The 24,162-nt window shown below is 34.2% G+C and overlaps 1 protein-coding gene across 1 annotated transcript; it reads right to left on the bottom strand.

Moving 5' to 3' along the window:
* Positions 1-4,198: 4,198 nt before the first annotated feature.
* LOC143636741 (protein unc-13 homolog) lies at positions 4,199-18,189 on the bottom strand. Its single transcript, XM_077104256.1, has 27 exons — positions 18,109-18,189; positions 17,813-17,988; positions 14,111-14,175; positions 13,142-13,481; positions 12,022-12,088; positions 11,631-11,784; positions 11,360-11,527; positions 11,109-11,219; positions 10,390-10,599; positions 10,147-10,248; positions 9,785-10,015; positions 9,456-9,530; positions 9,155-9,229; positions 8,882-9,067; positions 8,649-8,798; positions 8,449-8,541; positions 8,228-8,299; positions 7,960-8,077; positions 7,674-7,852; positions 7,393-7,474; positions 6,802-6,882; positions 6,615-6,721; positions 6,449-6,526; positions 6,277-6,372; positions 5,542-5,637; positions 5,016-5,471; positions 4,199-4,328 (listed from the first exon to the last, which is right to left on the bottom strand). The coding sequence occupies exons 1-26, from the start codon at positions 18,114-18,116 to the stop codon at positions 5,310-5,312; spliced, it is 3,282 nt and encodes a 1,093-aa protein (XP_076960371.1). The 5' UTR covers positions 18,117-18,189; the 3' UTR covers positions 4,199-4,328; positions 5,016-5,309.
* Between the last annotated feature and the right edge of the window lie 5,973 nt (positions 18,190-24,162).

Raw genomic sequence — 24,162 nt, forward strand, 5'->3', positions numbered from 1 at the left:
TATGATTGAGAAATTGAATTTTGAGGAGATAAAAACGATTCGCGAATTAAATTATCAAACAATTATAGATATTTGGCAGTTGTGAGAAATAATAATAATAATAATAAGTGTCGGTGAATGTTTACAAATTACAAACCCTAAATATTTATATAATTATCGTTAGTTAATGGTTGCACGTCGTTGCAACATTTCGTGGTGATTCAGCCGTTAGGCTGTCTTTATCATGGCAACTTATAAATAATGCTTCGGGTGTGGGTGACGCGGTTCGATACCCTACTTTCGTGTTGGATTTACTCATAAACGCAGTTCTAAATATCAGAGTTAATTAAAACATTCGCGGAATATAAAAGCTTTCATAAAACATTTCATAACAAAACACGTATTGTCTTAAAACATCATTTTGTCTTTCAAAATAAACGAAACATTAAACTTAAACGTCTTGAGTCTTCCGATGCCAGCCTCTTATTCAGTGCCACGTGTCTCCTCAAGCGAGCTGCCTCATCCTACTCACCTGCGTGCATACTAAAAGTCAGCTACGCTGAGTGAGTTTTAGTTAATCATACACTATACAATACACATAAACTTATATTCTTTCATTCATACTTTCATACTTTCATACTTTCTTTTGTATTAACTTACTTTCATATCTTACGTTATAAAGAGCATTACGCCCTACATTCCTCGAGTATTATTAGGGCTCGGTACCCTCATTCCTCGAGTATTATTAGGGCTTGGTACCCTCTTTCCTCGAATATTAGTAGGGTTCGGTTCCCTGGTTCTCGAATATTAGTAGGGTTCGATTCCCTCTTCGTTACCATACAACCATACATCATACCTCGAGTATTATTAGGGCCCGGTACCCTCTTCGTAACCATACAACCATCATTTCCTTCTTTTATTAACTTTATCACATTCATACACATAAGCATACATATCATACTTACCTTATACTTAGCGTTACAACCTGACAGTACGTGCAATATCCGAAGATCGTTCACGTACCGTCAAGCCATCATTCATACATATCACATCATTCACATAAGGCATACACTTATCTCTTAGGATAAGCGTATTAACAAACATATCGAGTATGCACACAGCCCCGAAAACATAACACATAATTGGGGCTATAAACTCACCTGAACACGATTACGTTCACCGTTAATCGTAATCCCTTTCTTCAGTTGTGCACGGCTGACTGTATAACAAGTATACGTATCAATTAACTATCACTACTCATATCATCTTTCTAGTCTTAACTACTACCCACAACGAACGGGGGTCCGGGGGCAGCGCCCCTGGCAGCGGGGTCTAGGGGCGGCAGCCCCTAGCAGGGTCCAAGGGGCAGAGCCCCTGGCTGGGGTCGAGCTGCCAGGTCACATTTTCCATTAGGTTTTTAATTTATTTTCTAAGCGAACTTAACTTTAGGTGAAGTTAAACCTTAAGCGAACTTAGCTTTAGGCGAAGTTATCAGTTAGGCGAACTTGGCCTTAGGCGAAATTATCAGTTAGGCGAACTTGGCCGTAGACGAAGTTATCAGTTAGGCGAACTTGGCCTTAGGCGAAGTTATCAATTAGGCGAATTTGGCCTTAGGCGAAGTTACCAGTTAGGCGAACTTGGCCGTAGGCGAAGTTAAGCTTTGAAGGCGAAGTTATGCTTTGAAGGCGAAGTTAAGCTTTTGCAGGCGAAGTTGTTCAGGTCAGCTATGGGTTTGGTTTTTATCAAGCATTTTGGCGATTTTAATACCCTTGTTATGGTTCGACATCACCCCCTACGTTCCTTAACCGTTTTCGTTCGTATATATATCCCGTATATACTATAAAGCTTGGACCTTTAAGGTAAAAACGTTCAATACTACGTAAACTTTAAAGGTCAAGAACATACCTTTTATACGTTCGGTGTGGTCGCGGTTTGCTTGGTTATCTCGTATATTGAAGATCTAATAATGGTCGGCTTGATTCTTGGTCTCGGATGTCTCTCTCTCTCTCGGCCGAATATGGTGTAGTGTATGTGTGTGTTTTTTAGTGTGTAGAGATTATGATGGGAATGAAATGAGGGTTTAGGGTTTTAGGTTGGTTTAGGGGATATTTATATCCCTTAAAGCCCATGGACCTAAGGCCCATTCTCATTTAACCCATCTTAATTAATCTAAGTCCATGATCCGTTCTTTACTCAACATTAATTAATTAATAACGCGAAATCACTAAACATAACTTTCTTTATTTAACATTATAAATTTTAGGATGTTACAGGTGCGGTTTTTTGGAGTTTTTGAAATCGTTTGGTTTTGGTTTTCATTTGGTTCGGTTTCGGGTTTTTCGGTTTTTGTCATTTGAGCTTGAAAAATTTAGGCCGAAAAAAAGTTGGCAAAAAATAGTGAATTTAGATATAAATGATTTTGTTTATTGTAAAATAAAAGACTAATATACATTTGATCAAAAATATTAAAGTTACATATTTATTAAATTCTAATAAATTAGTTAATACTAAAGGGTGCCCGCGCGATGCAGCGGGGTGCGTGCACAAACACAATCGAACGCGTAACCGGTTGCCTTACGCTCGTTATGTGGCACAATACACGCATTGATCAGTCGTGGCACGTGTAAACAATGTCATCCGCGTAACTAATGTCTGAATGCACGTAACCAGTGCCGAAAATCAAGAAGCAAAACTGAAATATACAAAAATTTCAATTAGATCATTTCTTAAACAAAACTAATTTAAGCTGAATCCCGTTCCGACATGACATTGTTCACACCCGAATTGGTTATGAGTTGACCACTATCAACCTGAAACCTGTACACCGACCTGAACCATATTAACTTTTTTTTGTATCGACTCATTATGACCCTAATCCGGTCTGACACATGATCCGAGCTCACATGACCCGATCTATTGTTGGTCATTACTGATATCACGTAATATGTTAACATTTTTAAATAAAAAAGTACAACAATACCATACTCAAATTAAAGAGAATAAAATGCTCGTTTTTATGGTATATTTTTTTTATAAAAAATATTACTATGTGAAAAAGTTACGGCCGCTAAAAAATCATGGGGGTAGTTGGTTTAGAAGATGGGGTAAATTTGTAACATTACAATAAGTTTACACAAATTGATTAAGGTTAAAGGACTATTATTGTAAGTATCTTTTGAAACTAAATTGTTTAACCGTATCTTATGTTTGTAAAGACTATAATACCCTTATTTAAAGTTGTACTACATGCTTTATGAGTTGTAAAACTCTTAAAATGATACTCTTAATTTTGCCCATGACTCATGCTTTATATATATTTATATATAGTATAGATAAAATATAAAAAAAAAACAAAAACTTAGAAATTCGGTTCGGTTCGTTTTTTTCCGTTTTTACATGCAAAACCAAAACCGAACCGTTAGTGCGGTTTTTACAAATACGTAAAACCAAACCGTCGGTTTTTGTTTCGGGTCGGTTTTTTCGGTTTCTTGCACACCCCTACGCTTCAAGGTTTCACTGTATTCCAAAAGATATCCCTTCATGTTTTATTAAAGGAAATGCCATGATGTATATTTTTATTATATTTACGGCATACAGTCAGCACGTACGTAACGAATAGTGCGGAGTCGGACACAACTATGTCGTCTGGTATGGACCAGTGCTTCCAACCCAACGAACAACTACACAATACATTCAACTCGCAGTCTGACATGGTAATATGGTAAGGCTTATAATGTGGCCTAGAACATTCAACAACCACATTTACATTCATTCACCTCTCATTTATTACTCTTAGCACATGTTACATAAGAGCTTAGTCATAGAATAAACTCTTATCATATGACAAGACCAACGGTGATTTTTTGTCTTAGAAGGTTCAGATCTGAAGGCTCTCCCGTATTGATTCAGTTGTTTTTAGACCCCATTTCAACATGATACGTAGACTTTTTCTCTATTCGCATTTTTAAATATTAACCTTTTCATGATTTAACTCACTTGCAATGATTTTGTTGATGTATTTTATTTTTCTAGTACTCATTTGTCGAATACCTTGAAATATAATATGTTTACATTTTTATCACGTTTGATTCAAGAGTCTCATCATTAACATTTAACCCAATATGAAATTTCCAACCCCACTAACATTAACATGTGCTACCGTATTAAAATAACGTTACTTTGATAACTTTGTTATAATACTTGGATGACTTTAAAAATTATTTAAAAATTAAGGTAACTTTATATAAACATAATTAAACTTTTTTGTCTCCACAACAATTATTTTCAGTTTGCACGCCATAACTTTTATCAACATTAGTTTTAAAACATAGAAAATACTCATAAACGACCTAGGGTTGTCACTTTTACCTGAAACCCGGAACTCAACCCGAAAAACTCGTACCCGAACTAACCCGAACTGAAAAACACGAACCCGGGAAAAGACTAACCCGAGCCCGAACCGAAGTAATTCGGGTTGGTTTTCGGGTTTGAATTATAAGTTCCAGGTCAACTCGAAAAATCCGAATAAACTTTTAGTTTTGAAATTAAATATATTTTTAGGCATAATTGGCTTAGTCTTAGCCACTAAAGTTATTAGTTGCTGACCCTAATCGATTGTTGTCATTCCAACTATTATGGATCGATTGTTTATTTTTAATTCATGTTTTTCGTTTATTACTAATAGCAACCTTAATCGAACAACTAAATTACGTCCGACTGAAGAAGATTATGGTTCGAGTTAGTTACTTAATTTTATTCTTCTTTTGAATTGTTTTATCAAGTTATGTTGGTTAATTATTTGATTATTTGCGTTATGAGCAAAGAATATGTTGTTTTAATTTTAGCATTTAAGTTTTTTAATTTTCTTTTGTTTTTTGTTTTCTTTTCTAAATATTCAAAACCCGATTAACCCAACCCGAAAAAACCCGAACCCAAAAAACCCATGAGAGATTTGGGTTGGGTTTCGGTTTAAGATTGAAAACTTTGAAACCCGAAGAACCGGACCCAAAAAACCCGAAGAACACCCCTAAAGCGACCACATCCTATTCCTGTTACTTTCCAAACACTTTTAGACGCGAACCCAACCCAACTCGACCAACCCAACCAGACATGTACTATACTACTGTACGCTTTGACCCAAACCCGTAGATGCAAATCGCCGATCAACCTTCTAATTTACAAACAAAATATATTTGAAACAGATCCAAAGGCAAGTAGTTTGGTTGTATAATTACTCCATGAGCTATTTGTTTTCCTATAACCAAAATCATATAAAAAAACAACATAATAAACAGACGATGAAAACACTCCACATGTACTGAAAACCCGCCCTAAGCAGCAGATTTCGGGATTTTGTATTGTTTCTTTAGGAACTGAGATGCCTCAGAATCACACCTGTGACATAATATTCTCAAAAGTGTTTTCGAATCAGCACCCAACTTGCTTCGGTCTGTAGCACTTGCAGATTTTAGGTCGTCTATGAGCTCCCGTGTCTGCGTTTGGTTAACCATTCATTAGTGAACAAATGAGTCCGGTTTAAACAAATATTTTAGAAAAGCTAACCTCATAGCCCTGCAGCTTTATAACTTGCCGGACACGTGCGACTTGATTTTCAACAACTCCACGTGGAAGTCCATCTCCACCAGATATGAAAAACTCCTAACAAAATTCAAGCAAAAGAATGTTTATAATCAGGAAAAATATATTTGGGTAAATTCATTCTATTTATTTGGAAAACAATGTAAATATGATATCTATATTGCCATTTAAGTATTTATATTATACAAGTATTTTCACCCGCGCATTGCGGAGGAGCGGGTTAAATGCATTACATGTTCAAAAGCTACCGTGTGTTGCGACATAAATCCGGCGGGAAGTCGGTCATCGGTTCAATTATGTTAAAAGTTTTGTGGCAAAAGTTTCATTACCAAGGTTAAGACGCGAGATAGTAAAGATGTAAGTTGAAAAGGCAAAAATTTCATTACCGAAGTTGAGAGGCCAAAATGTAAATATGTGAAACTTTTGTGGCAAAAGTCTAATTAACCAAAGTTTTTTTGTAAATAAAGTTGAGAGGCCAAAACGGCAAAAAGTAAATTATATATATATAATGTTGCACATGTTCCAATGCAATGATGTTGGTTAGTGGTTTTACAAGATGGGGATCATCATAACTAAGCAAAAACATTAAAAATAACATCTCTCATGAGTTTTTTAAATATATATTTTGCAAAATTTGCAGAACAGCGTATCATAACTCATAAGAAATGATAACTTCTTTAGTTTTTTTTTTTTACATACCTTTAAAATTTCCAAATCTTCTTCCAAGGATTTAGCATCAGAAGGAATGAACACCCGCGATGGACCTCCATCTAATAACACTCTAACTAGCCCGTCCTGCAAAACAGCAATTTTTTTAAGAATTGAAAAAACCGTTAAAAACATTTGAAGAAAGAAGAAATAAGAATCTGACCAGTGATGCCTGAAGGAGACTTGTTACAATTCGATCTCGAAGTGGCTCCACGATGACATCGCATAGTTGATTTAGTTCCTGTGGTGGTTGGTGAGAGTGCAACACAATAATCAAATACTATTTTAATCTTCACATTATTAAAAAAAATAAATTAAACATCGCATACCACATCAAGTGGCTCAATGAGTGTTTCCAATCTGGATTCAGAAACGCTTGGTCTATATAGGTTTTCAATGAACGGTTCTCTTAGATCCCAAAATATTATCTTAGTTCCTGTATAAAATAATGAAAATTAAAATCAGAGCTCGAAATCTTTTTTAATCATTGTGAAGTCAAAAGGTATAATGCCTCACCGGTGAACTCACAAATCCGGTCAATGGCTGCATTGAAGTCTTTCCTACTTCCATCAAAGCTTTCTTTTTTTGAGTCCCCATCTGTAAAATAAATATCTCATTTAAATAAGATAAATTTTGTAATAAATATCGCCCTACTTGCAATGCGCGCACATATAATGTATATGTGTGTGAACCCTCGGGTGGGCAAAAGTGAAATTGCACTAATTTTGACGTTATTTTACTAATCTCGTGAAAATAACGTTAAAAGTGGCAGAAGGTTAATCAGGCATCATGTGGTGGCGTTGATAGCCGAAAGACAAGGGTACATGCACCAATCGGCGGTGTCCCGATGGTTGAGTGTTATGTGCCTTATGTCCAAGGCTTGATGCAAAACTACTATTGAGCCGGGGGTCTCACCGGAAGCAGCCTCTCTATTCCTAAATGGTAGAGGTAAGGCTGTCTACATCTTACCCTCCTCAGACCCTACCATAACTTTGCTATTGGTGGAATATACTGAATACAATGATGATGATGATGATATTTTGTTCAGAATACAACACTATAAATTATAAAAATTTAAGATGATATGTAATGGTCTAGAAGGCATACTACTAGATTTTCCTTGCTTTGTCTTCCTGGTCCAGCGTTCCCATATGCTGTCTTCCAGCTTATTAAGATGACTGATTCCATACTACAGAAATAAGTAAAAAAATTAGTAAAGATAAACAAAATATAATATAAATTTCTTATGGCTACAAAAGAAACGACTTCAAATACAGTCATTACTTCTCTTGTCGTCAGAAGAATATCAAGAAAAAAGCAGTGTGTATTCTCATAGTATCCAGCAATAAAATTGCCAAATTATAAAGGAAAAAAAAATATCCACTCACATAAAGAGTGTTTAACTGCACACATAGCGTTTGTGTTGTCAAAACATTAATGTCTCTTGACTTTCTCATATCAGGCAGTCGTGGGTCACTTAATTCTTTCTTAACAAAAGCTTTGATTCCACTCTCTCTCCTGTATCTTGTTAGAATTGGCACAGGTGGAATGATATCATCCTTGCTAGCTGCATGGTTATTTAAGTTCACTATTATACAAACAAATAATATTTTATGGTGTACATTGTCATATATGTTTTCATCAATATATTTCATAAAAACTTAGTATACATACCCAGGTTGTCAACAACATGCTTTGCATATACTTGAAATGCATTATCAATGCCACGGAATAAGCTATTCATTTCTCCGGACCTCATAGGAATTTTTAGAGCGAAAAACTGATCAATAGTCTGAAATAATATGAAATAACATGTTATTTGTGTATTAAAGTGAATGGAAACAAAGATAAAAGAAATATGAAAAAGAGAAACCAAATTATTTCCAGGAAAACTTTATCTATAAAAAAAAGGTAAAATATATATTATTAAATTACTAGGCACCTCTTCTACAATGCGATAAACCTCAACAATTGAACTCCCGTGCCGTTGCTGCATTGAAACAGGTTCCCATCGCTGAAAATATTTATAAAAAAAATCATTAGCCAAATGTGTGATTTTTGTGACCAAGATAATTGAGATACTCAGATACAAAGAAAGAAAAGTATTTTACTATTTTTGAGTTAAAAAAAAAGGAAAATGCCAGAAATCATTTAATTAGTTACCTCCTGTTGAATGGCTCGTTCAACCCAACCCAAAATTCTGCTTAGTTGAGCATTGACCCAACGCAACACTAATGTTCCAGATATTGTTTCGATCTGTTATAAGAAAATAAACAGTTGTAAATAATCATAATAATAACAAAAATAATGATACTATATTAGTTCTGATACATGCCCACATACATAAATAAAGAAAACCAAACCTTATATGGAGAAAGTTTCTTTAAAGAGACTTCTGACTGTCCACCTGAAGATGCGATAAGGTCCATAACATATTCCTCAAAACTATCAGCAGCAGGAAATACCATAACTACATCCTCTGTAAGTTGCTCAACACCGTTAAGGAAAGGCTTCTGCTTATTTAACAACAATGTGAGATGCTGAAGAAAAAAATAATAATTAAATAAGTCACCAGTTGGGCAGTTGATGAGCTTACTAGCTTGCTTCCATAAAGCTTGTGAAGAAGAGATGCTGAAACAACAATGGCTTGTGAATGCCATTGAGATAATACTGGAATAAATACAGTTGCATCTTTTCTTAAAAGTTTCTTGGTTTCTTCTCCTAGTAGTGCAAGTGGATGTTCATCTGTTGCATTGGACATTGTCTCAACATCCTGCAATGTCTGAAATAAGAAGAGGCAGCAGTTTATTATATTTGACATTTTTTTACAAAATTGATGCATCCAGTCAGCTGAAAAGGCACCACTTACCCTTAAAAATGCACTTTTGACGGATGATGACACATAGGACTCGATCTTATCTCCATCTGTCACATGTTGCATTGCCTGAAAAACAAATGATAACCGAAAGTGAACTTTTTTTAGCATCAGAAAGAATGATGTGCTGTGAAGTAAAATAACTGTAAACTACTGACTACTATTGGCAGCATAATTCTACTTCCACCATATTTAGATGATGCTTTGCAAGTTATTTAAGGAGTTTAAGTTGGCATTTTATGCATCAAATAGCTAATATGAATTAGGGAGTTAAGATGAATGGCCTATAACACACCGATCCAGGTTCCTCCTGAAGAAGTCTCCTTGTTACCAATGAAATCGATACTACAGTCTCCATCATTGCCAATGCCTATAAGATATGGGAGAAAGATCCGAGTCAGCATCAAACTTTAATGCTAAAACAGTCTAAAGCATCAAGTCAGGCTAAAGTTTTGTTTTTTTTTTCAGCATAAATTTCTGAATATGAAAAAATAAAAAATAAAAAGAAATCCAAACAATGGTATCACCTAGACAATATTCTTGGACTTTCCAAATAAAAAACCTAGACATTATTCAGCCTGAATTTCTGAAAACAAAAAAAAATAAAATAAAACATAAACTAACCTCAGAAAAGTTCAAATGGTAATCTGCAAGTTGCTTATCAGCCCATTTCTGAATGGGTATTAAAAAGGACTGTAAAAAGGATAGCTCTTGAGGGCCCTCTTCATTCTCAACTTTGGAATACAAGCTTTTTAAGTGCATTCTCTCCTGCGGGCCCCATTCTTCCTTCAAGGGTACTTTATTTAATTGCTCAATGGCAAGCTTAAGAAGTGCATGCTCCCTGGTCATAACAAACTGCAGAACCAGCTAATTTGTAAGAAGCACTTCATGTAATCCAATAACAAGAAAATAAAAGTGTTATCAAGACTGAAATAAATGCATCACTTCCAGCAAACTTGCCTACAAATTAGAATTATATTTAATACCTGACGGAATAGCACCCATGCATAGCAGGTGTGGTGAATGGTTTCTGTAATTCCCAAAATACGCCATGTTGACTTTAGAAGCTCGAGTATTTCTTCCACTTCCTGTATGCAAAGCATATTTTGAAATTGCATACTTCATAGAATATTATTTGTTCTTAATGGTGGCTTAGACTTCCAAGATGTTTTCATGACACTAATAAAATGTAAAGACAGCACCAAATGTTTAATGTTAAATATGCTAACCTCCGTTAGTTTTCCTTCATCAAGAACATCAAAGACGCTAAGAAGAAGTTTTTCATATAATCTGACATTTAAATGATAGCCATCCGCCCAGTGGCAAACTTCACCAGTTAGGTCACCACGAGCTGGTCTCTCTGCAAGTGGAATGGCAATCTCCCTCAAAGATCTCAAACATTCTATGCGTTGAAGCTCACCCACAGAAGGTGCAAATGACTGAGATAGGACGAATTATGAAATAATCAATAGAATAGTATATACTGGCATGTAAGTCTTAAACATTGACCAAAACGGAACAGATTTTAAACCTAACTACTGAGTATTGGAATAAACATAATAGAACCTCCGCTTAACTTTCAACCAAACAAAATTAAAAAAAAAAGAAAAAAAAGGCTAAAATATCAGCATATGTTCACTTTTATACAGCTTTAGTCATAAAATTTTGGATTTTTTACAATTGGGTGATTGGGTCCTCAAAAGATGGTTTCTTGTTCTGTTTGGTCGATAAAAGATTCTTCTAAAGATGCCCAAACGAGACAAAAACTTTTACAGCAAGTCCAAGTAACGACCCAAACAAGACAAGATACCATTTTTAATGACTAAAAAGGGACGAAAGTGGAAAGTACATTGGTAATTTATGAAAAAAGAAAACAAAAAGATAAGCAACATTATAAATAAGTTCAAAAAGGTTTAAAATTTAAACCATTTAATAGTAAAACACTGACCTCGGATTCTTCAATTCTTGCCAAAAGAACCCGCATTTCACTTGCTTTGCGCCCAGATTCCCCAAATCCCACAACTGGGTGATTCACAAGCCCTTCCTCCAGCATATTCAACTGAACTAACACAATAATGGAAACATGTTACATGAATATCAAATAAGTTCTTAGATTTACTTATACCACTATAAGGTAAAGCAATAAGACGATATGATGCAATTGATGAAAGAGAAATCAAGAAGAAAGAAAGGACTTGCCTGTCTTTTTTGCCACTTAATATAAGCTTTCTTGTCAGAAAATTCAGTTCGAGAAACACAAGATAATAACTCCAAAGGAACTAAAAGAGCATCCATTCTTTTTCCAACTTTGCCCGCCATTGCATTCAGTAGCCCTTGTCTTGTTCTAATGTCCATTGCCTCAGAAATCTGTGTTTACAACAATCATTATTGTTATAGCAAAAGATCTGGCAAACTTTCCTGACTGTTTGTAATCATGACACAGAATAAATTTAATATGTCCACACTGTACCTCCATCTGGACACGCATTGTCTCCAGCAAACCAGTCAAACCAGTTGACTGTTGGGACCGGGCTGTAACCTGTTCACCCTTACTCCGTCCAAGCTTCTTCAACAGTCTAGATTTCTTTTCTTTCTTCTTTTCCTTTGATGGCACTATAAGGCCCCTGTACAAACAACAATCACATTAAAGCCAAAAGATATTGGCAGGACTAGGGTCATCAAAAAAACCAAGCACAGCAAAAAAAGACTGAGAATATAACATTAAAATAGAATATATAGACATACACAAAAACATGCAGATCATACACAAACAGATTTACACATATCTATATATATCTACTTACACATATATGCATATATATAAAGTTCAGGAGAAGAAAGATTAAGGAGAAAAAAAATACCCTGAAGCCCCAGCAGCAACCAACAGAATCTCATAAGCGGTTTCACGGAGGTCATCATCGTTTACACCTGAAGAAAAGATCAAACTCAAATTATACTATGAAACTTCAGATAAAGATTAAACCTTTGCACATAAATTTTTCAGCCACTTATGGTCCTGTTCTAACAATTAAACACACTTGTGAAATGCCATGGTATTCCAGAGCTATATATCATGCCTAACCCAAGCCAATACCTAAAATAAATTATTCGAAGTTTGTTGTTATTGTATTACGCCCTGTTCTTGAGTTTTTTTAAAGAAGGATAAGGAAAGGAAAACTAAGGATAGTTAAAAAATGGGTGTTCTTGAGTTTTTTTTAGGATGGAAAGGAAAAGAGTATGAGGAGTTAGGAGGGATTATATTAATGTATTTTCCCAATAAGTTATCCTTCCAAAAATAGGATGATTACTAAGGATAACTATTTTTTAACATAGTTATCCTTTCCTTTCCTCTAATTTCCTTCCAATTCAAGAACACACCTAATTAAAAAAAAAAAATTTTCCCTTCCCTTTCTTATCCTTCCCTATCCTTCCTTTTTCTTTCCTTGGTTAAAAAACTCAAGAACAAGGCGTTAAAGAGCCCATGATTTATGCTATCCCCATGGTAATTTCTCTAAAAATCCCACAAAATATGTTTCAAGATCTTTAAACTTAACCATTTGTTTTCATAAGAGCTTCAAACATAAATTCAAAGCACATATAACATTTATCTGAATGCGATCTAACTGATAGTTACAATGTAACTGCTTTAGGGCATATACACGTCTAGATAGACATAATTATGAGAAAAAAAAATCCAATATAATTGGACTCTCATTGAACGACAGAGTAATATTTGGAACCCTAAACACATTTCAGTTCCATAAATCTCCTTCAGAGCCAACTTAAAATCATATCCCAAAAGTTTACTTAAAGCAAAATAATTGAAGTTGACATTAACTTTGCATGTTGTCAGGGCAGCTTAACATAATTGACCTAAAAACAAAATAACAATGTTGTGACTCTCTTGAAAACAAAATTTGCATTACCCAAAAGAAAAGGGTTAGTTTTTAACTGAAAAGGCTTCTCCACATCTGTATTTACCTGTTGCAAATGAAGGCAAACCCACGACAAGATCAGCTGTGTCATTCAATGATCTCCTTGAATACCTACGACTAGCAAGTTCCTCTAAATCATCCTCATCCTCAAAATCATCAATGTCGTCAACCGTTAAATCACGACCTTGCGTCGTGTTAATGGATTGTGATTTTGACATCATAGCAGGTTCATCCTCTTCAGTTGCATCAAAGGGCAGTGATGACGATAAATCTGGCATAATGGGTGACGGTACCACAAAAGGGACAGCTGGTGGGGCCCTCCTTGGAGGTGAACCTGATGACTCAGGATTGGTAGCCAGAAAAAACTCACCTTCAGACTCTGCATTCTTCAACGTGCAGAAAAAAAAAGATTCAAAATTTATAAATAAAAAACCAAAATAGAAGATAATGCAAGATTCAGGACTATTAGTAACAAGTGCACCAGTCAAATATCACTTTCAATCCATCAAAATTGTAGCAATTACCAATTTAGAATGTCCTCAACAGATTGCAATCATTGTTCTTGGAAACCTATAAACTAATTACGATATGAATGATGACCCAAGGATTTACTCCGATTACGAAATTAGGAGGTATATGGAACACTTTTATCTCTTTCATCATGAAGTATATCCATCAAAAGATTTTGTAATACAAAGTTGATTTGACATCATATAGTCAATTATTGTTTACAGCCAGGGCACAAAGTATAGATTCTTTTTCCATTATCATTAAAAAACAAATGCAGCAAGGCAAGGTCACGTACATAATGTTTTAATCTAAATAGATACAGTTTCTGTCTTTGTCCATTACTCCGTTCACCAAAAAGAGATGTAACTAATAACTATAAAGTTACATAATATACTCAATTACCACATTTCCATAATCACTCCTTACAACACTACTTTATCATCACATATCAGTATCTCATACCACCTTTGATGTTACATAGAAGTTAGTTGAACTTTCAACTTACCATATGAGGGAATCCGGTACTATCATGATAATCTCTAATAGCTTCTGAAAGCTCAAGCATGTCACCTGCATTACAATTCAACAACAGGAATTAATAACAATGTATATCTTAAAAGCAAGACCTTAAGCACCACATTTGATTCAAAGAGCTGCATTTTGAATTTGTGTTAGACCTAGTTATCTCAAACTTTCATACAATCATACACATAATCACAACAAATTTTGCTGCAAACTAACATTCTATGATCCTAACCTTAGTGCTTAAACTAAACTTCAACATAGTGATAGTCCCCAATTTCCCTCAAAAAATTATAATCCTCAGCAATAAACTCAAAAATAATTACTTAACAAATTCAATGTAAACAGAAAGACACTGAATTGCTTTCTATTATTCACCTTTAACAATAACAAAAGGTTTGGATACAAAGGAGTGAAGGATACTTAGTGTGTTTGGAATTGAGTTTGAAAAATGCTTATTAGCTTATTGGCTTTTTCAAAAAGACAGGATTTGGGGCTTTTGGAAAACTGATTTTTAACCCTTACAAAAAGCAAAAATAAGAAAGATTTTTGTGATTGCCAAACGCATTTTGATTTATTGGCTTTTTGAAAACTCCAATAAGCCAATAAGCATTTTTCAAACTGAATCCCAAACATGCTTAATGTACGAAGTCTTATTTATATGTTGCTTAATATTTTGGAGTTTTTTACCAAAATAGGGGAGGGGGAAAATTAATTACCAAAATAGGGAATTCTATAACTATTTACCAAAATAGGTTTTTCTTTATTTTTTTTATTTTGAGTAACATCTTATAATTAATTTTTCTTTGTTTTTATTCAACACCCATTATTTAAAGTGTACAATATAACTAAAATTAATAAATCGTTATCCTTATTTTATATATATCAAAATAAATATTATATTTACTAGTATAAATATGTTAGTCATCATGTATTAAAGAAGGTTCAATTTCTTTCAGCTAAAAAGTTTAAAAGTGGCGATTTCATTTATTTAAATTAACTAAACAAATTACTTTTTATATGATATCAATCAATCAATCATACCCAGTGAAGTCCCACCAACAGCAAAGTTATAGGTAAGGTCTGGGGAGGGTGGGATGTAGGCACACCGTACCTCTATCCAAAGGGATAAAGATGTGGCTTCCAGAGAGACCCTCAGCTCTAAAATACATATGTATGAAGCAATACAAAGGAAATAAAAGTTCAACAGTATAATAATAATAATAATAATATATATGAAAAGAATATATTAATACTATATATATGGGAAGAAAAATACTACTAATAATAATAGTAATATTAATACTAATACTATATATGTATTAGTATATATGGTGAAGTTACTCTACAAAGAGTAACAAAAATAAGTGTGAGAAGCCATAAATAATTGACATGTGTCAAGTGGGGACAAATAGAAAAAGGGTATAAAGGTAATTGTACACATTTTCTCTCTCCACATGCAATGCACATGTTACTACCCCCATCATTTTAGAACGTTTATAACTTTTTCGTATGACATTTTTTTTTTTAAAAAAAATTCATCATAATAACAAACGTTTTTTATCTTTAATATGAGTATGATTTTTGTTATATAAAATTTAAAACAAAAATCACTTCATTGTGTCTTTTCGCACGCCATTGTGTCTTTTCGCTTATCATTGTGTCTTTTTTCGTCATTGTGTTTTTCGCACACCATTGTGTCTTTTCTCTTATCATTGTGTCTTTTTTCGTCATTGTGTTTTTTCGCACACCATTGTGTCTTTTTTCGTCATTGTGTCTTTTCGCACACCATTGTGTTATTTCGCTTATCATTGTGTCTTTTTTCGTCATTGTGTCTTTTCGCACACCATTGTGTCTTTTCGCTTATCATTGTGTCTTTTTTCGCTATTGTGTCTTTTTCGTCATTGTGTCTTTTCGCACACCATTGTGTCTTTTCGCTTATCATTGTGTTCTTTTTCGTCATTGTGTCTTTTCGCACACCATTGTGTCTTTTCGCTTATCATTGTGTTCTTTTTCGTCATTGTGTCTTTTCGCACATCATTGTGTCTTTTTTCGCCATTGTGTCTTTTTTCGTCATTGTGTTTTTTCGTCATTGTGTCTTTCAACTCATCATTATGTTTATTTAAATATTAATAACACCATTGTGTAATTATAATATGTAAAAATAATGATAAATAACAACAAATTATCTAATACATAAAACAAAATGATTAATACATGTTACACAATAACTTGAAACGTAAAACACAACGGTGAATACGTATAACACAATGACCTAAAACGTAAGACACAATGGTGAATACGTATAACACAATGGCCTAAAACGTAAGACACAATGGTGAATATATATAACACAATGACTTGAAACGTAAAACACAATGGAAACAACATATTACACAATGACACAATGAACAACAAAAAAACACAATTAAAAAACCCATTAATTTTATTTTTATTTTATATAACAATATGATACTCATATTAAAGATAAAAAACGCTTATTATTATGGTGAATTTTTTTAAAAAAATAATGTCGTATGAAAAAGTTATGGACATTTTAAAATGATGGGGGAATTGGCATGTGCATTGCATGTGGAGAGAGAAAGTCAACAAAGGTGGGTTATTACCTTCATGCGTTTTCCATCAATTTTTATTTATTAAATTAATCTCAGTCATTCAAATCTAAGATCAATGGACTTGATTACTTCTCACAATTCTCATTTTTATTGTCCTTTGTATTTTAACTTTACCCTTAGTATATATAGCTTTTTATACTAATACTAATAATACTAATACTTTTTATATTATGTAGCTTCGTAATAAAAAAATTATTCTCTCAACTCAGCATAGTTTTTCTATTAACTTATTATACTTCTTTTTTTATCAGCCTATATTAAATATAGTAAATAAACCATTTAAAATAAACTTTAAAATTGGGAAAAGAAGCATAGAACAAAGCCAAACAAAAATTAAAATTAACGGCCTCAATATCATGTACAAACAAAAATAAAAAAGAGTCGGTTCGCTAGTTCTCTCGATATAATATACAACTCGCTTAACAGCTCATTCTTCTACCACATCATCTATGTCATCTTCATCTTCAACTACATTTTGTTCTAACACGTTTCATTTCTTTTTTAAAGTTTATTTAGATGGTTTCCTTAGTTTATTTAATATAGTTTGGTAAAAATTAAAAAATAAAAGAATTATGTTAGGTTAGTAAAATAAACTATGATGAGATTGATTGAAGAAAAACTAATAAAAGGTGGTTTGAATGAAAACTAAAGAGAAATGAATTATAAATATTGTTCAAAGTAAAGAAAAAAAAGAAAAACTTATTTTAGTAAATAGTTTTAGAATTCCCCATTTTAGTAAATAGTTTTTCCTCTGTCCCCATTTTGGTCAAAAACTCTAATTTTTTGTGTGTAATTAATTAATTATGCGTAATTATTCTACTTCATGCATAATTATGGCGCGGAAAGACTTGGTATGATAAGGAGACTTTGCATTAGATTCTTCCCCTTAACAATACATTTGACCTAATCTATACACGGAACGAATTACAACCGCAATCTAATTCAAACAAACATTCTTCTACAATACATTACACATCCTAATATTCAAGGTCAAAATGCAGGTCCTAATTTAGAACAAAATCAATCAATCAATCAATCACATAACTAACCTTTTTTAACGGAATTGAGAACAAAATCAACACTAACTTGATCCAGATCCACGTCATCCAACGAAACAGCACCAGGTGGCATCACAACCTTCTTAATCAAGCTACCGGATAGCAAGTAATTAAGAAGTATCCGCCTGTCTCGACGGTACCTCTGCAGCAGCTCCACTTCGTTTTCACTATAATAATAATAATAAACACATCCACATATGATTCAATTGTGTAAACATAACATTATTATTACTATTAATATTATTATTACATTATGATTGAAATTATTAGAGATGAAGTAGACATACTCTTCCATTGAGGATGCGAGATCTGCTGCTGCGGCAGGTGAGGTTTCAATGCGAGAAGTGTGAATCTAAATGCGGTGAGATCAACGTTTACTGGATTACTTGCGATTTGCGAAGACTAGAGAGGTGAGATTGGACTGAGCCAACTGTGTATTTGTGTTTGTGTATGTGACAGAGATGGGTATTTGTGAACAGCATGTCCAATTATTACTTTTTTTATAAAAGGAAAATTTATTACTAAATTTTCAACCAACAATAAATTTTTAATACTTTTTTTCTATGGATGTGTACAAAATGAAGCGGTTTGTGTTATGTGACGCTCAGTCAGTGGTTTTTGTGTTAGATATGTTTGTGTTAGTAGACGCTCAGTCACAAAAACTGGTGGCTTGAAGCTGGTAAGTGTAGCTGATAGCTGGTAGCAATAGCTTTTTAGATATATTTTGAAAAATAAACTGGCCGGGGGCAGTGCTCCTTACCCTTGTCGCCCCATGTCGGTTGTTTTTGTGGCCCATTACGGATAGCCTTAATAGCGAATTTGTTTATGTGGAGTTTTTTGTTTTAATTGCGAATTTGTTTACGTGGCGTTTGAACCAGTGTTATAAAAATCGCTAATCGGGATAAATCGAGATTAATCAGATCGAACTTTAATGTATATTTTTCAGTTTTATATATGCACAAACATATTTTGGCCGGAAATTGGTTGGAATATAACTGAACCGCTAGTTTTTACTCGAATCTCGTCGGAAACCACTAATTTTGTTTGGAATCTCGTAGAAAGCCACTGATTTTGGTTAGAATCTCGCCGATTTTAGCTAGATTTGACCGTTGACCGATTAATTAGCCGACTAGGCCAAAATTAATCAGTGAAGTGGAGACTAACGATTAATCGAGGATTAATCGGTGCATAGTCGGAATTTTTGCAACACTGATTTGAACTCAAAATCTTTAAACCCTTTGTGTTTAAAGAATTTTTCTTTGCAATTAATATAAATGTTGTTGTTAGGCCATACGGTGTGAATATTGATTCATTAATTTGTGCGAATGTGGTTTTTCGAAAAATTGGCAAACCAACCCCCCCCCCCCCCCCCCCCCTCTATCGAGGCCAACACCAATGAAAGTTGTGGGGAAATTCCACAGATGACTTCACTGAATAAAATCTCAATCCCTATCAATTTAAGTTACTTTTTCATATATAAGCATTATTATTCTTGTTTGAAAATGAAGGGAAACAATTACGAGAGTATTTCCTTTACGAGAGTATTTCCTTGATATCGGGAAAGAAAGATAATGGAATGTGTCAGAGTTGTGATTTGATGATGACGTGACACGATGTGGAAGTGCGTGAATTGGGAGTACATCCCATATTATGGGCTTTTACAACGGTTGGATTAGTGAAACACTAGTATGTAAAGTAGCAAGTTCAGTTTTCAAAATATTACTCCCTCCGTCCCATTATAAGTGTCATCGTTTCTTTTTTTATTTGTCTCATTACAAGTGTCTAATTTCAAAATTTATCAGTCAATTTCCAAGTTTACTCTTAAACACACACAACTAACATTAATAAACAATATTGATTGACCCATTTTTCAAGAGCATTATTGTCATTTGGTAAGAAATAAAATAATCATTCAATTCACCTTAAATTTATGTTTTCAAACACGGACACTTATAATGGGACGGAATGAGTATTAGTTAAGATTTAACAAATCGTATGAAGTATAAACTAAATAAAATAGGGTTTAATTGTGATATTTTATATTTTTGAATTTTGTTTTTACAATATATCTTATTTGTGAGAATGTAGGACAGGGGTGTTTTGTACACAATAAATTACTTGTGTAATGCAAATAGATTGTGTTCAAATGGGTAGTTTTTATAACTTCTTTTATTTATTTTAACCATTAGATTTTATATTCTTATCATTATAATTATTTGAACCATCTTTAATGGGTGTTACGGACAACCTCTCCCTTCCATGTTGGACGCCTACCCGATCGATCTCTTCTCATTTTTCATGAACGTTAATGGATTCATGGTCCTTTCTTCTCCATGCCCCCCCCCCCCCCTCATACGCCTTGTTTGACATGCTCGACTTCACGAGCTTGCCCATCACGCGTGCGAGGCTTTAATGCGCGCTTGTCCTAACGGGTGGCCCTGTGGCTGCAAATCCCTTTCTTGGAGATGCTATTTATTATATATGTAACGTGTAAGATATACATTACCTTTTTATTAACTATCTACTTTCGTTTAGATTTTGTTGTACATTATGTTTTAATTATAGAACTTATTAATAATTTGTGAATACACATCGTGATTTCTTTATGTTCTTTGTTCTTAGTCTGTGTGCGCATAAACATTTAATTAAACTAACCCGTCATAAAGAAACATGATGATTACTATAAAACAATGAAAACATTATGTCGCTTTGAATACTGGTTTAAATAAATTAATAAGCAACTCCTACCTATTTATAATTGATATTTTTTTAACGATCAACCAAAACTTTAATATAAATAAAACATCGATACAAGCAAGACGCTCGTACCAAAATAAGTACAAAACCAACCAGACTTAAACAACAAAAGCCCACGGCAACAAAACAACACAACCCAACTACCCATTACAACTCGAAGTTAAAATTCCGCCACTTCTCCCATCTAAGACTCGCATTCCTTCCCTGGTTCTTTACCCACAAGAAGCTAAGTACCTTAATCTCACCAACCACATTGATGAGATTAACTGGTTTACCTTAAAAAACAAGGGTGTTATGGGCGCTCCAGATGCACCAAATTGTCGTCAAGCACACCACGTTAAAAGCTTTTGCTTTCCTTTTTGGGAAACGGGTGAACCTATGCAAGTATGCAACTCCAACAAATCTTTAACCGAAAACGCGTATATAGATGGGACATTACACCACGAATAGATGACACTTCATAGAGATTGCGCTAAATTACACGACACCACCAAATGCTCCGCCAATTCCAGGTCGTCCTCACAAACCGGGCACACTGCCATTGTCACCGAAATTCCTCTTTTAACGAGCTCGAACAGGACCGGGATACGACCCGTTTCCACCCTCCAAGCATGGATACCGTTCTTTTTTGGAGCCCGATTATTCCATTCCATCACATAATTTTCAACGGTTGGTGTAATTTCGTCAAGCCCGTCTTTCATGCTCCTCACTGAAAAGTCGCATCCACCCTCACTACCCCAAACCGACCGATCTAGCCCCTCTTCCAATATCACCTGTTGGCAAACCAACAACAAAGCCCTTAACTCTTCCACTTCATTTACCCCTGCATGTTGTTTATGCCACCCCCACCTTCCACAAATCTATACTCTATGATAAAAAGCTACAAATTTTGCCACTTGTCACTTCCACATTAAACCTCACATTTTTTAACAATTTTATAATTGTAAAATAATAGTTACCGTTCTTAAAATTTATGTTTCAAAATTTGTTAATTTTATATGTATGTCCTAATACTTTTTCCAAACATTTGATATTTAATTATGCCTATCTCTTACTTTAAAATTGTTTTAAAGACTATTGTTCAGCGACTGTGTATTAATAGTGTTTAATAGATTTATTGTTTCTTTTATACTGCTTATTTACTAGATATTATATTTTTAAGAACTACCCGTGTAATACACGGGCCTCAAACTAGTATTAGATAAATAGCTCCCTCAAGTGGTCCTATCAAACTAATCTAACAAGTTACAATCAAACTTCCTTTATAAATCAAACAAGTATTTTTGTCCCGGGTTACGACGAAGCAGGTTAAATGCATTACATGTTCAATAACTAATGTGAGTTGCAGCGATACGCATTGGAAAGTCGATCAGAATCAGTTAAATTGTTATACTAAAAGTAGTGTGACAAAAGTTTCATTACCAAAATTGATTAACTAAAAAGTATATATTTAATTTGAAATGGTAAAAGTATTTCCATTATATTAGCTAGTAAGTTATAAATGTGGATAGAACTTATAAATGTGCATCTCTATCACGTTACGTCTTTTGTGTCTAACCCAGTTAATTTTTTTTGTTCAATCTTAGCATATTCAATGCACATGAGGGTAGTCTTGTAATTTTATAACTAATTTAATATTTAAAACTAAAATGTACATTTATAATAACACGAGGCACATGATGGAGGGTCTCTCCCCCCCCTCTCTCTCTCTCTCTCTCTCTCTCTCTCACACACACAACTATCATTATTCACCCAAGCTTATCTTCTTCCTTCATCCTCCCACAAACCACCACCTAACAATAGATACCAAACCACAAGACACCCCATAAACACCTAACCCAGAAGTCCAATCCCAACCCCAATCATGTTGGATTGGAGTTGTGTTAAGAGTTCCAATTAATTCAGTGTAAAAGAACGTACTTCAATAGTGTCACTCGCTTTTGGACTCGGTTAATATCACAAATACAAAAGACAAGTGGGTTTGGTTGGCTGACCTTGACGAGTAGTTTTCGGTCAGATCGACAACACGAATGTTATAAAACCAATCATCAGTAAACGTAAAGATACTACGTTTTCTTTGGGTGATACCAACTAGAGGTGCACAAAAAACCCGAACTCGGAACCAGATCCGAAATAAAAACCTAGAACCGGTTTTTCTAATACCTACGGGTACGGATAAGGTGTGCATTTCGGTACTAAAACCCGAACACGAAACCGAAACCGACCCGATTTGTACCCGGTAATACCCGAAAACCCAAATCGGTTCCATACCCGAAAAATACCTTAAAAATACCCGAAAAATACCCTAAAAAGTGCAAACTTTTGAAAAAACCAATCTATACTCGAAAATACCCGGAAAAAAAGCCCGAAAAAACCAACAAATAGGGTTTTTCCAATACCCGAAAATAGGGTATTCAAATACATGGTTTTATAACCGACCCGAACCTGATGCATAGAGTATGGTTTTTAGAGGCAATATCCGGACCCAAACCCGACCTGGTTTTTACCAATACCCGGTCATACCCGAACCCAAGTATTTAAAAAACCCGATTTATGCACCTCTGATACCAAGATTAAAGAAATTTGGAATAGTTGGTGCAATTTTGATGTTCTAAAATTATACCGTCTTTCAAAACATAAATTTGTGGTAACTCATTTTGACAGTGACTGCAGGGGTGTTCAAAATTTTCCGAATCTGAATCCGTATACGAACTATCCGACATTTTAATTTTAATATTTTTTAATAATTTATTTTATATAACACATATATATAACACAACAACAACATCGCATCGCTACTTCTCTTCTGCGCCACAAACTTGATTAATTTGCAATCACAATGTCTTCTTCTCTGCGCCGCCTCTTCTCCACCGTACGATCATCAACCGTACGATCATCAGTCTCTAGATCGGCTGAAAAGGTTCACGTCAATCAAGACAAAACCCTAACCGAATTAGAGAAGGAGAAGAAGAAGAACCAAAAAGATGAAGATGGCGATGAACTTGATATAAACAAGAAGACCGGCGAGATCGGTGGCCCACACGGTCTCGAGCCTACTCGTTTTGGCGATTGGGAACGTAATGGTCGCTGCTCTGATTTCTGAAATCGGATTGATTGTTATGGTTTGGTTATTTATTATACTGTAATCGGATAGTTATGGTTTGGTTTGGTTATTTATTGTATTATATTGTAATTGGATTGTTATGGTTGATTTGATTTGGATCCATAATTACTAGTGTTTTGAAACCCGGTCCGGTTCATATTATTTAACCCATTTTCAATAAACCCGGGTTTGCGAGTATACAAAGATTTATTAATCTTATTATTATACCCACACCCCGTGTAATACACGGGTTTTTAATCTAGTAATTGATATACCTCAACCTTATTGTGTTTCTCTCGAGTCAAACCAAAAAAAATAGTTAACACGCTAAACATATAAAAACCATTAAATATTATTAATCTTTATATTGAATGAACACATCAAGAAAATCTACTAAATTATAAAAGTGACTTGTTCAAACAAACTCATCTTGCTACTATACATCGCCACTACTTTTTTAAACGACTAACTCAAACACCTT

Source organism: Bidens hawaiensis, unplaced genomic scaffold (genome assembly GCF_021521415.1).
Source record: "Bidens hawaiensis isolate Kalapana, Puna unplaced genomic scaffold, B.hawaiensis_p1.1 tig00008041_1, whole genome shotgun sequence".
Lineage (NCBI taxonomy): Eukaryota > Viridiplantae > Streptophyta > Magnoliopsida > Asterales > Asteraceae > Bidens > Bidens hawaiensis.